General features: G+C 34.9%; 1 protein-coding gene and 1 long non-coding RNA gene across 2 annotated transcripts in view; both read left to right on the forward strand.

Annotated features, from left to right (window-relative positions):
* LOC148302786 (anaphase-promoting complex subunit 1-like) overlaps nt 1-7,170 on the forward strand; it is a 28,051-nt gene extending 20,881 nt beyond the window's left edge. The window contains exons 17-21 of the mRNA XM_088271020.1: nt 1,976-2,177; nt 2,611-2,843; nt 4,164-4,415; nt 5,035-5,590; nt 6,640-7,170. Coding sequence (XP_088127146.1) covers nt 1,976-2,177; nt 2,611-2,843; nt 4,164-4,415; nt 5,035-5,590; nt 6,640-7,107 — 1,711 coding nt within the window. The 3' untranslated portion in view covers nt 7,108-7,170. The remainder of the gene's footprint in view (nt 1-1,975; nt 2,178-2,610; nt 2,844-4,163; nt 4,416-5,034; nt 5,591-6,639) is intronic.
* Nucleotides 7,171-9,913: 2,743 nt separating this feature from the next.
* LOC148302787 (uncharacterized) overlaps nt 9,914-14,296 on the forward strand; it is a 114,411-nt gene continuing 110,028 nt past the window's right edge. Inside the window, exon 1 of the long non-coding RNA XR_015838591.1 lies at nt 9,914-10,258. This is a non-coding gene — a long non-coding RNA (uncharacterized LOC148302787). The remainder of the gene's footprint in view (nt 10,259-14,296) is intronic.

Below are 14,296 nucleotides of genomic sequence, written 5' to 3' on the forward strand. Positions count from 1 at the left end.
GAACTTTTTACTGTGCAACAGATCTTTTTAGGTAAAACCTGAAGGTTTTTTCTGCATTTGAAAAATATTTAGTATATTTTAAAAAATAATTAAACAATACCTTTTCATCAAAATGCAAAAACAGCACATTCTGCCCTGTAGCCGGTAATTATTAAGTTAAAAATATGCCGCTTTTGCTGGGATATAGTACATTTTTAGGGCATTCCGAAAACATGCACAAATGAAAATTGACGATTTTTGATTTATGACGTTCTTGAAAGGAGTGAGCGAAATATGTATACTTATTTAGTTTTTAACAAAAATGTTAATAAAATAATTATATAACCACTCACCGAGATTTTTACGTCTACGCATTAGTGCATTAATGCACGTTTAACCTCGGCTCGTAACGCATGTCTGTATTGAAAACTAAAGTGCATGTTGGTCTTCGGGTCGACCAAAAATCGCATGTGGTAGACATTTTGTGTAGTTTTGAGTGTGTAAATGGTGCTATGGTGGTGAAGGGTAGTATTGTTTGCATGCTGTGTTAGTGATTATCCTGACGAAGAGACGGGTACGTCTCGAAACCGATAGACGTAAAAATCTCGGTGAGTGGTTATATACTAATTTTATTAACATTTTTGTAAAAAAATAAATAAGTAAAAATGACTAACCACAAAGTAAATGCTTTAAATATTAATAATATTGAGAATATTATATATATGTATATTTACTATTACATAATTGAAAATTATGCATGTCTCACTAACATTATATAATTGAAGTTAACACATTGTTTGTGAAAAATGCTTAAAGCGCCTTTTAATATAATGTTAGTAGAGATCGGGAGACACTTATAAGTGTCCTATTTGCTTACTTTTGGTGGCGTGAGATATGCGAAATTTTAATTTAATTTCTTGCGTTTAGTATACGAGTCTAATTATAATACTAATTAGGGTCAGAGTTGATGAAGAAACCGCCCGCAAACAATGTGTTAAAATGCAGTTTACATCAAAGTGTTGATGCCATCCTATTGGAAGAAAGTGTGGAAAGTGATGCATGGCAGAATTAAAAATAAAGATATCATAGAGGAATGTAAGGCTGAGTTTGGGATGTTTGAAAAGATTATGAAAGGTTGTTTGAGGTGGTTCAGACATGTGGGGCGAATGGATGATGAGAGAAAGACTTAGAGAGTATATTTGCAAATGCGAATAGGATAACAGCACAAGGACAGCCAAGGAAGACTTGGCATGACCAAATAAATTATTATCTCAGATCTGGTTGTGTCAAAAGTTTGCATAATCGGAGAGCAAGTATGACTAGATGTAGAGGAAGCTAGGAGTGTATTTCGGGATAGACAAGTACGGCGTTCCATCCTTTGCTTAAGCCTGCAGTAAAATAGTGTGATAGTAATAGTGTTAGGTCATGAGTATATACAGTAACTTTACATTTATGCTTATCATTTTTTATCATGTAGATGATCTGTCTTACCAATGAGAGTCCTAAGGCCTTTTTAACAGCATTGCTCCATTTTTTTATCATCAAGAAAAATACAAAAAAGTAATAACATCATACTATTACCAAATAGTTTTAATTAGAAATAAAATAAATGAAGACTCTAAAAAGCATATCAGGCAAGAGTCTTCTTGCCTGATATGCTTCTTAGAGTCTTCATTTCAGAGAGAGATTGATCATCGTCAGAGAGAGATTGAATAAGAAATGCCAGGATCAGGGAAATATCCGAGATCGAAGATGTCATTAGGTGGGGAAGGCAACGAAGGAGACAATGGTATGTGAGGAGAATAGAACCATCCAGACTCCCCCACATCGCACTGTACGGCCAACCCCATGGTAGACGACTCCCGGGCAGACCACCAAAGAGATGGGTCGATAGCTGGGAATCGACATCGCAGGAGGCTAATCCCTCTTAAAAACAGGCCGCAAAGCCTACAATAAGAAGAAGAAGTTTTAATTAGTTTCATGTATTTACTTTCAGCCAAGTCTACTGCAATATAGTGGCTGGGGCCTGTTTCTCGATTGGACTGCGGTTTGCGGGCTCGGCAAACCAAGATGCCCGTGACACTATTTTGTTTTACGTCAAAAAGCTCATCATGTTCGGATCGAAAAGCATCGGGGAACTGGCGGGAAAGGCAACTACCGAGACCTGCCTAAATCTGGTTCTCATCAGCGCTGCTATGGTAACATAAATTTTTGTATATCATATATAACCTATGAGTAACTTGATTGTTTTGACAGGCGTTGTGGCGTAGTTGGGTAAGATGCTCAGCTGCTAAACTGGTGTCATGGGTCCGATTCCTGTTAATTGCATAGTAAATTCAAGAAAGATTTATTTTCAATTGGTCTGGGTATTTGTGGACCTATGCTTGTTCCATGAGCGTTGCCAGATGGTTTTTTAATGTTTTCAGCAAATAATTCTAAATAATTAAAAATTTAAACTTCATTTATAATTAATTAAGGGAATAAGCTATGAATGGCCGTATTTTTCCGTTTCAAAATTGCAAATTTTTTATTGTGTAGTGACTACCCGAACCCGGGACGCGCATTTTTATTTTAGCACCGGAAGAGAAAGATTAAAAGCACTAAGTGGATAAATAGTATATTTTATTATAGGTAATGGCAGGAACAGGCGATTTAGACATCATGAGGTTGTGTCGCCACCAGCGGTCCAAAGCCGGACCCGGCGCGAGTGCATTGAGTTATGGCTCGCAGTTGGCAGTGCATTCCGCGTTGGGTTTACTGTTTTTGGGCGCGGGACGATACACTTTGGCCACAACGCCGACTGCAACGGCAGCTCTCCTGTGCGCCTTCTTCCCCAAATTTCCGCTGCACAGCAATGATAACAGGTTGGTTTATAACTGTGCTTTTGTGGGATAAACACTTTTGTAATTTTTACAATACTATGCATACTCTATATTTATTTTAAAATTAAATATTGTCAAAAGATTCAGAAACCACATTCTTTCTTTTCTAATTTTTATGATTGCAATCATTATTTTTTTATAAAAAGCGATTTATATTTAGGTTACTTCTGTAAAAAAAAAAATTCCAAAAGGGTGTTTAACCTTTTAACCGTGTTAACTTTGTTCCTGAGAGACGCCCGTACGTGGCGGTATTTCGCCGTTTTTTTAAATGATTACTTTTATCATGTATTTAGTTGAGAAACGATTTATTTCCCTAAACAAAAACGTTCAATGGGATTCATTGTGCCTTTTTGGTACTCTATAATACAGGTGCGTCACATTATTCTTGAAATATATTAAAATATAAACAAATAAGATCGTAACATAAATAAATCAAAGCACGCATCGTGTGTCACTCTTACCCACTGGCGATGCGTAGCGTCGAGAGTGAGACAGATATAGGGCATGATTATGTCGCGGACTAATTACCGACCTCAAGAAAAATCAGGGATCTGTTCTTTTATTTATCTTTGTGATGTTACAAATTATTAGTCAGATATTTCAACAGATGTCATAAGGCCAAGGATTGACGTATTATTTTATCCAAAGTTCCACACCATGAAAAAATCCCTCCAAGTTGAACTGAGGTTCGAAACTTGGAGCAAAGTAAAAACACATACGCTTATGTCAGCTGCGTATGGGGCATGTTTTGTTAAAACACATACAGTTATGCGAGCCACGTGGATCCGGTTAAATAATAAAAATAAACAGTATAAATGCACCGCAGAACACAATAAAAATATGTCGTGTCATTATACTAAGGACAGTTTTTAGCCTATTAAATTCTGAAAAAACAACCATTTGTTTGCATTTTTTTACATGTGCATCAATATTATCAGCAGCTACAGAAACAAATCTCACAAACCCATTTTGAAAAATGGCCTGATTTGGTGTGAAATCAAAATGATTTTTTTTATCATTGTAAAATTCTACGAGTCTCCTTGGCTTCCTCCCAGGTCAGTCCGGCGTCTCGAAGTTCCGCTGAGTATAGTCGGTGAATGGTCGTCAGCGGCCTTCCGGGACGCCAGAATCCTCGGGGTTGGAAGAAAAGACATGAGGGGTTGATGCTCTCAGGTGGCATTCTAAGGACATGTCCCAACCATGTCCACCTTCTCCTCTTCAGGACTTCCAGTATGAGGGGCTGTTGCCTAAAAGTGCAAGTAGTTTATTTAAAATTTCAATAAGGTTAAATGTGATTTTCAGGTACCATCTGCAAGCCTTTCGGCACCTCTACGTATTGGCAACAGAACCCAGGCTGCTGATCCCCCGGGATATATCCTCGGGGAAGATTTGCTATGCCAACGTGCAGGTGGTGACACTCGACAAGGAGCGGTTGGTCAACTTGAGGGGACCCTGCCTGCTTCCGGAACTGGACAAGCTGAAGGAAGTTAGAATCTCGGATGACAGATACTGGTCGATTGTTTTCAAGAGGAACAGAAATTGGGACCAGCTCTTGTATGTTTTATTAATCCATTTATGAACTTCTATCTTTTTGATAAATTTATTCATTAAGGGTGGGACATGTTCATTTTTCCCTTCCCAGACCTGAGAGGGTGGTTCGAAATCCCCCTAAAATAGTGTTTCATTTGATAACATTATAATCTTTCAAACAATTCATTCAAATTTTTTGTAGTCTTTGCAATAATATTGGGGCATTTTTTTTTTTGAAAATTCCTAAATATGTTGTTCTCAATTTCTTGCTTTGATAAATATTCCTGGGATCATGGTTAAACCTATTGATACATGATCCAATAATCAAATGGTCCGTGTCCCGTGTGTTACGTATGTTAACCTTAGACTTTTTATTTATTACTACTGTGCACCACAACTGTGTGGAAGCGAGATGGCAGTTATGAACAGCATTCTTTCGATCATACACGCTACGATTCGCACAGTCAATCTGTGAACATGCTACTGACTGCATGTCGTTTTTCGCAAGTTCTGTATTATTACATACAATATTTCTATTCAGACGAATGAGGCCCCTCATATACCCCCTTGGGAGCATGAATCATTTTTAGATACTTTGTATAAGGAAGGTTAATGTAATGTGTATTTTCTGATTATATTTCAGATCCCTTCTCGAAACATCTTCTTGCCTCGATGTGAAGCAAAAAGCCGGTTGTCTTTCATATCTGGAAGACCCTCAAGGCTTCCAGAGTCTCCTCGCCCAAATGCTGACCACGGAAAAATCTAACGTCTGGTCTGCGAAACCGGATAACATCCTCGCCTTTTCCAACAACCCTGGAACGGTCAACTTCACAAAACACTACTTATTCGACCCTTTATCCAACGCCTTGGCCACCACATTCTCGGGATCTTCGTCTGAAAATTTAAAGGGCGATAAAAATGAAGAATTCTGCAATAATAATATTTGCAGTACCTGTTATTTTTCCGGGGTCACTAAGATATTCGGAGAGACAGAAAAGCCGGAGGAATATCTCAAGAGAAAAGATAAAACAACCAACTCGACAGAATACAAGACTCTGTTTAAGTTAGACAGCAAATGTGTATGTGATAAGCACACTCCGGGAGAAAGAGAATTCATACAAATATTGGCCGTTGTAACATATGAATGTGTCATACGAGATACACTGTGCATACTACCAGTCTGGGTCACATTAGTTAAAGTAAGTTTACCCATCACAAATAAACTTGTACACAACATTTTGAGTGTGTCCAAATACTTGTTCACAAAATCTAGATTATCTCCAATTACAGGATTAATGAATTAATCCAGGATTCGGACCTCACATACTAATAAAAGAGTTTCTGCTCAATAAAAAGCTTCTTTTCATCTCACCAATAGATATCTCTAGTGAAGTTCTAGTGATTCGAGAACAATGTTTCAAAATTGGTTCATATATATAAAACTTCCAAGAATTTGAAAGGTGTGGTTGTCAATAATGGGTAGAATTGGTGAATGTTACACTTGTGTAAAGTGATCACTTAAACCAGCCTATGACGGTCGTCAGCCCCGTAAATGCCCAGACTTCCATATTCTTCTTCATCTTTGATGAGATGTCAAAAAATAAAATAAACCTGTACATCAGTTCGTTCATTAGAATAATGATAATTCGTAATTTGTAATTTTTGCCATTTTCACGGTCTTAAAATCAATGTTCAAATTTAAATGCCCTCCGTAGTGTCGTGGTCGGTGCGTTTAGCTACCGTGCTGGAGGCCCCGGGTTCGATTCCCAGGGGGGGGGATGAAAATACATATTAATGATTTAATAATAAATAATAAAACCCTTATCCGCACCCCAATGGTGCATAGGGCACTGCGTCATATAAACGCAGTGTTATCTTGATCGTTTACACATGAAGAAAAGGTGATCAGCCCTCTGCTTCAGGTACCAGTCCAGGGTAATATTGAATAAATATGAGAGTAAAAAAATCACTTATATTTATTTTACCCCCCTTGGGAATCGAACCCGGGACCTCCAGAACGGTAGCCGAGCGTGCTGACCATTACACTACGGAGGCGGACAAAATGATTAATGATTATTAATGATTTACACTCTAAAATTTATTTAATATTACCCTGGACCCTGAAAATAAAACTGCGTTTATATGATGCAGTGCCCTTTGCACCATTGGAGTGCGGATAAGGGTTTGAAGAAGAAGAAAAATATTTTCATTTTTGCGTAAAGTGTCTAAAGTGTAATTATTTTTTCAGATTCTTCAGGATTTATCCAAGAACACTTCAGTTCATCAGGTCTGGCAGCTGAAGCTTCTGTTTGCTCACATAAATAACCACAATAGCAGGTACAACGAGAGGATAGAAGGCATGTCTGATAGTTCGAAGTCTAAAAATGAACCTCTGATCTCAAACGAATTTGCCGTCTCATTGAAACAGAAAGTAGAATACATCTTCGACTCGTGGGAGCAAGAATTAGGACAGAGTCTCAAGGAATTTATCAAAAGGAATGAGAATTCTTATTCCATGATCTTTGAATGCTGTGATAGTAAGAAATTAGCCACGTACATAACGTACTACGATATACCAAATAAAATATTCTCAGATGGTAAAGAGGACGCATCTCATTTCAATGTTTTCGATATTTTTGTCTCAAAAGAAAAATTAGGCCTAGATTCTTCAACAGTACAAAAAATTGTTAGCATTATCAATACAGAGTATTCATAATCTGTAATTTATTATTTTAAGAACAATGTAGATAATTTAGTTTGCAATAAACATGTTTTTTTATATTGTATTTTATTTTCCCCATCTTCATTCTTGTATGTATCTGTAGTGAAGTAATTACATAGTTACAACATTTTGAGTGTGTCCAAATACTTGTTCACAAAATTTGGATTATCTCCAATTACAGGAGTTATTTTCATAGTTATGAAAATAACTCCTGTAATTGGAGATAATCCAGATTTTGTGAACAAGTATTTGGACACACTCAAAATGTTGTAAATAAATTATCTGGTCAAATTATAAGCTTAATAATAAAAATGAAAATGGTATTTTCTGGCGTTTCTCATGTGTGTGATTATAATCCAGGATTCGGATCTCACATACTAATATAAGAGTTTCTGCTTAATAAAAAGCTTCTTTACATCTCACCAATAGATGTCTCTAGTGAAGTCCTAGTGATTCATGAACAAGGTTTCTAAATTGGTTCATATATATAGAACTTCCAAGAATTTGAGTAGTGTGGTTGTCAATAATGGGTAGAATTGGTGAATGTTACACGTGTGTAAAGTGATCACTCAAACCAGCCTATGACGGTGGTAAGCCCCGTAAATGCCCAGACTTCCATATTCTTCTTCATCTTTGATGAGATGTCAAAAAAAAAAATGCAATAAACATGTTTTTTTTAATATTGTATTTCATTTTCCCCAACTTCATTCTTGTACGTATCTGTGGTGAAGCAATTACATAGTTGTTTGGTTACCATGCTCCGGGCCCAGGGTTCGATTGGAGGGTCAAAATAAGTATGTAAAGTTCTTACACTTTAAATATTGATTTTATATCACCCTGGACTGATACTTGAAATGCCCGACAGATTATCTTACCTTCATGAAATTAGCAAAAAGGTAAGACTGTTATGATACGATGCAGTGTCCTATTCACCACTGGGTGCAGATACAGGTCAGAACAAGGATAAAACGGCATTGTTGCATACTCATATGAAAGAATCCAAGTACAGTCTAATTTTCATATGACAAAGTTGGAAAATACAAGTTAAAAAAATAACAAACAAAAAATTCTTAATGTAACATAAAAAAGAAATATTTTGAATATTGAAAGCATTAACTTTGTGGATCATATTGATATATTATTTCGAGAAATAAAAATACTTTGTGTTCTGATCTATATATATATATATATATATATATATATATATATATATATATATATACATACATTTAGTAATAAATGAAACCCTAAAGAGGGCAACAGGTTGTTGCCGAAACTAGTTGATTAGTAAAAATGTGAGTGGATCAGAACACAAAGTATTTTTATTTCTCGAAATAATATAAAAAAGAAATAAATTTAACTCCATTTTATATACTAAAGATGCTACGGGCTATAAGATGTACCTAAGTTTTTCAGCAATGAAAAGGAAACGACAAAATTCATCATTTTTATTATTAGGTGGAAAAATCAGACTAAAAAAATCTTAGTTTAATTAGTCATTAACCGAACTGGCAATCCCTGAAAATTGTCATCTGAACTAACTTCACCTTTCTCTTCATTGCCAATCATTACATTACATGAAGTGTTTTTGTGTACTAAAAATGCATCTGTGGTATTGTGTTGTGGACTACATTTTTTGTTATAAGATTCCCATGACCACATACAATGTTTCCAGATAGAAATAAATATCCCACGGCATCTAATATATTTTTTTAGGATTAGCGGTAATTTTAAACAAAACACTAGACATTTTTATATTAATCTTGAGTATAAGACGGACATTTTGTCCGCCTCCGTAGTGTTATGGTCAGCACGCTCGGCTACCGTTCTGGAGGTCTCAGGTTTGATTCCTAAGGGGGGTAAAATAAATATAGGTGATTTTTACACTGTAATATTTATTCAATATTACCATGGACTGGTATCTGAAGCGGAAGGCTGATCACCTTTCCTTCATGTGTAAAAACGATCAAGATAACACTGTGTTTATATGACACAGTGCCCTATGCACCATTAAGGTGCGGATAAGTGTTTTAAAATAAGACGGACATTAATTTTGGAGCAAAGCATGACAAGAAATTACATGTTTAAGACGTATTTTTTGTTTATAATGTTGAAGGTAACCAAAATGCACAAATATGTACACACCACCGCAACATGAGGTTTATAAAATGCATAAATATGTACACACCACCGCAACATGAGGTTTATAAAATGCATAAATATGTACACACCACCGCAACATGAGGTTTATAAAACATATAAATATGTGCACACTGCCGCAACAAGGTTTTTGAAATGCATCAATATATGCAAACCGCCGCAACACGAGGTTTCTGAAATGCATAAATATGTGCACACCGTTACAAATATGGTCTCTGAAACGCATAAATATGTACATATTGCCGCAACATAACGAAATGAGATATAATAATAATAATAAATAATCCTAACATCACTGAACTAGAATTGCCAGCTTAAGTTAAAACAATACAAAAATATTCAATGCTTCCCAATAAATTGGGTAACGCTTAACACCACCATATATTTTTGCCAGATCACTGTGTTCCATATTTATTATTTTTAACAATATTTTCTTCTAGCAAGTGCACTTAAAATCCTAATACGTAGTTAAATAAACACAGGTGACGAAATCCAGTTTTTAGCTGTCGTGACAGTCGTTCTAAATTCGCGCCGAAGCGAATGTGAAAACTGCTTTACCGACAGAGCTTAGCGCATCGCCAACAGGTGGTAGCGTAGTGAGAAACGTGAATAATAGATGGCTTACCGTGCCTAGAAATATGAAAACACGGCCTCGTACTGCAGCTGTTCGCTGTCGTACGGAATGGTAAGAGAAAAGGAGTGGTGAGGTTGTTTCGCACGCTTTTTTATTCACATTTAACACTTCTGGGTGATAAATCAACCGGCAAATCAGAGAACTTGAATCAGTTTTTAAATTTCCGAATTCGTGCACTAAGTGTTAGTTCATATTTGTCACAATATTCAATATCTAGCTATGACCGCGATCCGTTCCAGTTATGACGTTTTGTGTATTGACAGTTTTCGATGTGTTTTAATCTGACATTTCGTTTGTTTATCATGTGACAGTTTGTTGAAGTGTTCTCGTCCGACTGTTGGTTAATTAATAGTAAGTTAAATCATTTATTTTCCCGTATTTCTAACCTAACTTCGGATAATGTTCGACTCCATGCGCGGTCTAATTTGTATTGTATCGGCTATCGGGGATTCTGACCTACAAGTTATCAGAACCCTTTCTATTTTATCTAACGTCGGAATTTCTTGAGAACGTAATATGACATTATCAAACAAGTGAATATCCATTTTTTAAACTTAGGCGTGTTTATTTTTAAAGTTTTTACAACAAATAGTTTTAAAATGATATTTTCAAATTACATACAAAAGTGATAATGTTAATTTTACCATTCCGGTTGTTTTGTTATAAAACTTTTTATTTTTATCAAACCGGTATCATTCATTGAAGCGTTAACGTTTTAAAGAATTACGCCGCGAATGCATGTTAATTACTAAATTAAAAATCAACAATATGCAAACAGAATTTTAATTTAAATTTAACCGAATTTTTTTATGTTCATATTTTGAAGGACGCAATGAATGCTATAAGGGGATATTTATTTTATAGTAGTTTAATAAAAATCTACCTAATATTTATATTAAAGTTTGTTTAATACTTCTATCGAGTATGTCTAATATTTACTTATTTATTGATTTGGCGTTTAATTTGTAGAACTCCATTTTAATTTATGTATTAATTGTTAAATGAAACGCAGATTTTTTGAGTCTACTAAGTTGTATTTTATTGTTAAAAAACACATAAAAATTAATATTGTGACAATTCGGCTGTCCAAACTCAAATCACAGTAAGGGACATTTTTATTGTAGTACGTTTTTTTTTGCATTTTTGTACTATGTAGATTCTACTTAGTCCAAAAATGCGAAAAAAATGTGCTTCGAAAAAAATGTCCCTTACTGTGTTTTAAGTTTGGACGGCCGAATTGTCACAATATGAATTTTAATGTGTTTTTTAACAATAAAATACAACTTAGTAGACTCAAAAAATCTGTGTTTGATTTAACAATTAATAAATAATCCAATATTTACATTGAAATCCATTACAAATCTAGATAATATTTTTTATCCAAGTTTCTTTTAATGTTTCTATAGCAATTTGCCTAAGAATTGCGCATTTCTTTAGGAATGAGGGTACCTAATGTTCCCATCGAAATCTCTCTAAAAAATCCCTTTATTATACTGAATGCCGAAGGTCCCTTACATACTTGCCCGCCCTATAATGAAAAAAGGGTGTCTACCCTATTATAACGCAGGTAAAAAAACACAAATACCTCTGGAACTGACCCTATTCAAAATCTGGTCAATTCATACTGATTTTTATGTCCTTTTTATCAAAAGAGATTTTTTTGGATGGGAATTGCATTTTTCATAAGTATGTAGCTTACTTATTATGTACAAGGATTATCGATCATTAAGTGGATTTTAGTTTCTTCTAACTAAATAAATATGTTTTTATTTGAATGTGTGTTGGGAACAGGAGGGATAATCCCTTTTTATCAAAAGAGAATGAAGAAGACAGAAAAACCTGTATTAACGTTGAATAAGAGTATATAAACTCACAAACTATCACGTCGCTTCCTCGCAAGGATAGGCAGAGAGCGTAGAACGCCACACCAGTCTATCTTTGCAAACATTCCTCACCTCTTCTACATTTATGTATGTCCTCGTTAATGTCCGCCGATTAGTCCGACTCCTGACCTTGATATCTCAACATTGATGAATAATTAGTATGTCTGGGTGTTTACAGGGTTTACGACGTCGCATAGGCTGGCTTAAGCGATCGCTTTATGCACTTGTGTAGCGTTCACCATTCTACCCATTATTGCGTTAATCCTTGAAGCTTGTATTTATGCAATGGACTTAGATCCTTCCGCATACGGTTTTTAAGATTATAAAGTTATCCCTTAAGCCAGCCAAATGCCAGGTCGTAAGCCCTGGGATGCTCAAACTTCCATCTTCTTTCACAAAAAAGGAAGAACGAAATTTGTTGCATATTCTATATTTATCGTTCATTAAAATTGGTCAACGATGAATATGGGAATTTTCGATATGTTCTACTCGACATTGTCAGCACTGAGATCGCGCACATAGTCGATATTCATATCGTGATGTGTCCCTATTTTCACATAATTTGTCTTGGACTTGAGCTTTGATCTTCCTCTTTTCCCCTTTTCCTCCCTCCCGTCCCTCTTCCAGGTATTTATATTAAATTACATATCGCTCACTCCCTTCAACAACGTCATACTTATATAAGAAAAACTTGATTTTTCAGGAGATCGTTTTTTAAGTCAAAAAATATGATACAATGTATTAAAAATAAATATCAAGCCACTTATTGAACTATTTACTGTGCAACAGATCTATTTAGGTAAAATCTGAATGTTTTTTCTCCATTTGAAAAATATTTAGAATATTCAAAAAAATATTTGAACAATACCTTTTCTTCAAAATGCAAAAACAACACTTTCACCCCTGTAGCGGGTAAATATTAAGTTAAAAATGTGCCGCTTTTGCTAGGATATAGTATATTTTCTGGGCATTCCGATAACATGCAAAACTGAAAATGGTCGTTTTTTGATATATCGCTCACTCCTTTCAAGAACGTCATAAATCAAAAAACTTGATTTTTCAGGAGAACGTTTTTAAAGATTTAAAATATAACACAATGTATTAAAAATAAATATCAAGCCCTTATTGAACTTTTTACTGTGCAACACATCTTTTTAGGTAAAACCTGAAGGTTTTTTCTCCATTACAAATTTATTTTGTTTATTTAAAAAAATAATAAAACAATACATTTTTATTCAAAATGCAAAAACAGTTTCTGCCCTGTAGCGGGTAAATATTGAGTTAAAAATATGCCGCTTTGGCTGGGATATAGTACATTTTCTGGGCATTTCGATAACATGCAAAACTGAAAATGGTCGTTTTTTATATATGGCGTTGTTGAATCCTTTCAATAGTGAGTGATATGTGAAATTTTGTAAATGGAATGCTACAAATACCTGTTTTTTGTTACTCATGTAATGTAAATGTATTAAAGTAACTGTTGTAAAGTTTCTAAATAAAATAAAACAAAAAAGTTAATTTGAGACACCTTCAAAAATTGACCTCTCATCCGTAGGGTGAATAATCCAGTGTACGATATAGTAAATAATATTAAAATTCAAAACATTTTTAGCCTTGATGCCAGGATTTATCTAATCCTAAATCTTCTATGTTGTTCTGAAATTTAATGAACTTACGGACGCAACGATTGTACTCCGTTTTTAGAATGGCAAGACCCAAATCAATTGTGCAAACAGGTCTTAATTTGTTAGAATATGCGACAGTCAACAGCCTTGTGAAGTTACGAGCTACTTGCAAGTGACGCCTGTTCGCTAATATCGCAACGCCAAAGGCAGTGATTCCTAAAGTAGCCGATATCGCCCCCTCCAAGGTGCTTGGGGGACGATCGAGTGTTTTGGGGGACGATTTTATATTTCTAATTTAAGTTTTACTTGGTAAATACCCCTATTTCTGAATTATTTTGAATTAGTGGTATTTACCATGTGAAATTAAAAATTGATAGATTTTACCACAAAATGACTTCCGAATCAATTGATGAAACGGTTTTATACAATTTATTTAATTGATAAATAGGTCAATATTATTAAAGGTATCTCAATTTGATATGAAACGTCTATCAACGATAAAGTTGAAGCCTGAGTAGGGTCATGATAAGCGGTGTTGCATAAGCCGTAGCTAGATTTCAGAGTCACTTGGACGTTAGGTAATTTAAAAAAAGGTAAGACTGGATATATCGCCGTTTTTGGCCGTCTACTCATTTGAAAAATATAATCCTAGGGGCGATGGACTCAAAAAGTTAGTGAACCTCAGTGCCAACATATTCCTGGCGAAATATTTTTTTTTGTTTTTGTTGTTGTATAGCGTTAAAAACAATTAAACGCAGGTCAAAAAAAAGTATTATACGGAAATAGATATACACGATAATGAACGACAAAACAAAGAAGATTGACCACTTTTTGTTAGTATTTTTTTTGCCAATTATATTTAGGTAATTACTTTAGAAGTG

This window comes from Brachycentrus maculatus, unplaced genomic scaffold, assembly GCF_059751285.1.
Source record: "Brachycentrus maculatus isolate JH-2025_06_01 unplaced genomic scaffold, ASM5975128v1 h1tg000410l, whole genome shotgun sequence".
In the NCBI taxonomy this organism is placed as follows: Eukaryota; Metazoa; Arthropoda; class Insecta; order Trichoptera; family Brachycentridae; genus Brachycentrus; species Brachycentrus maculatus.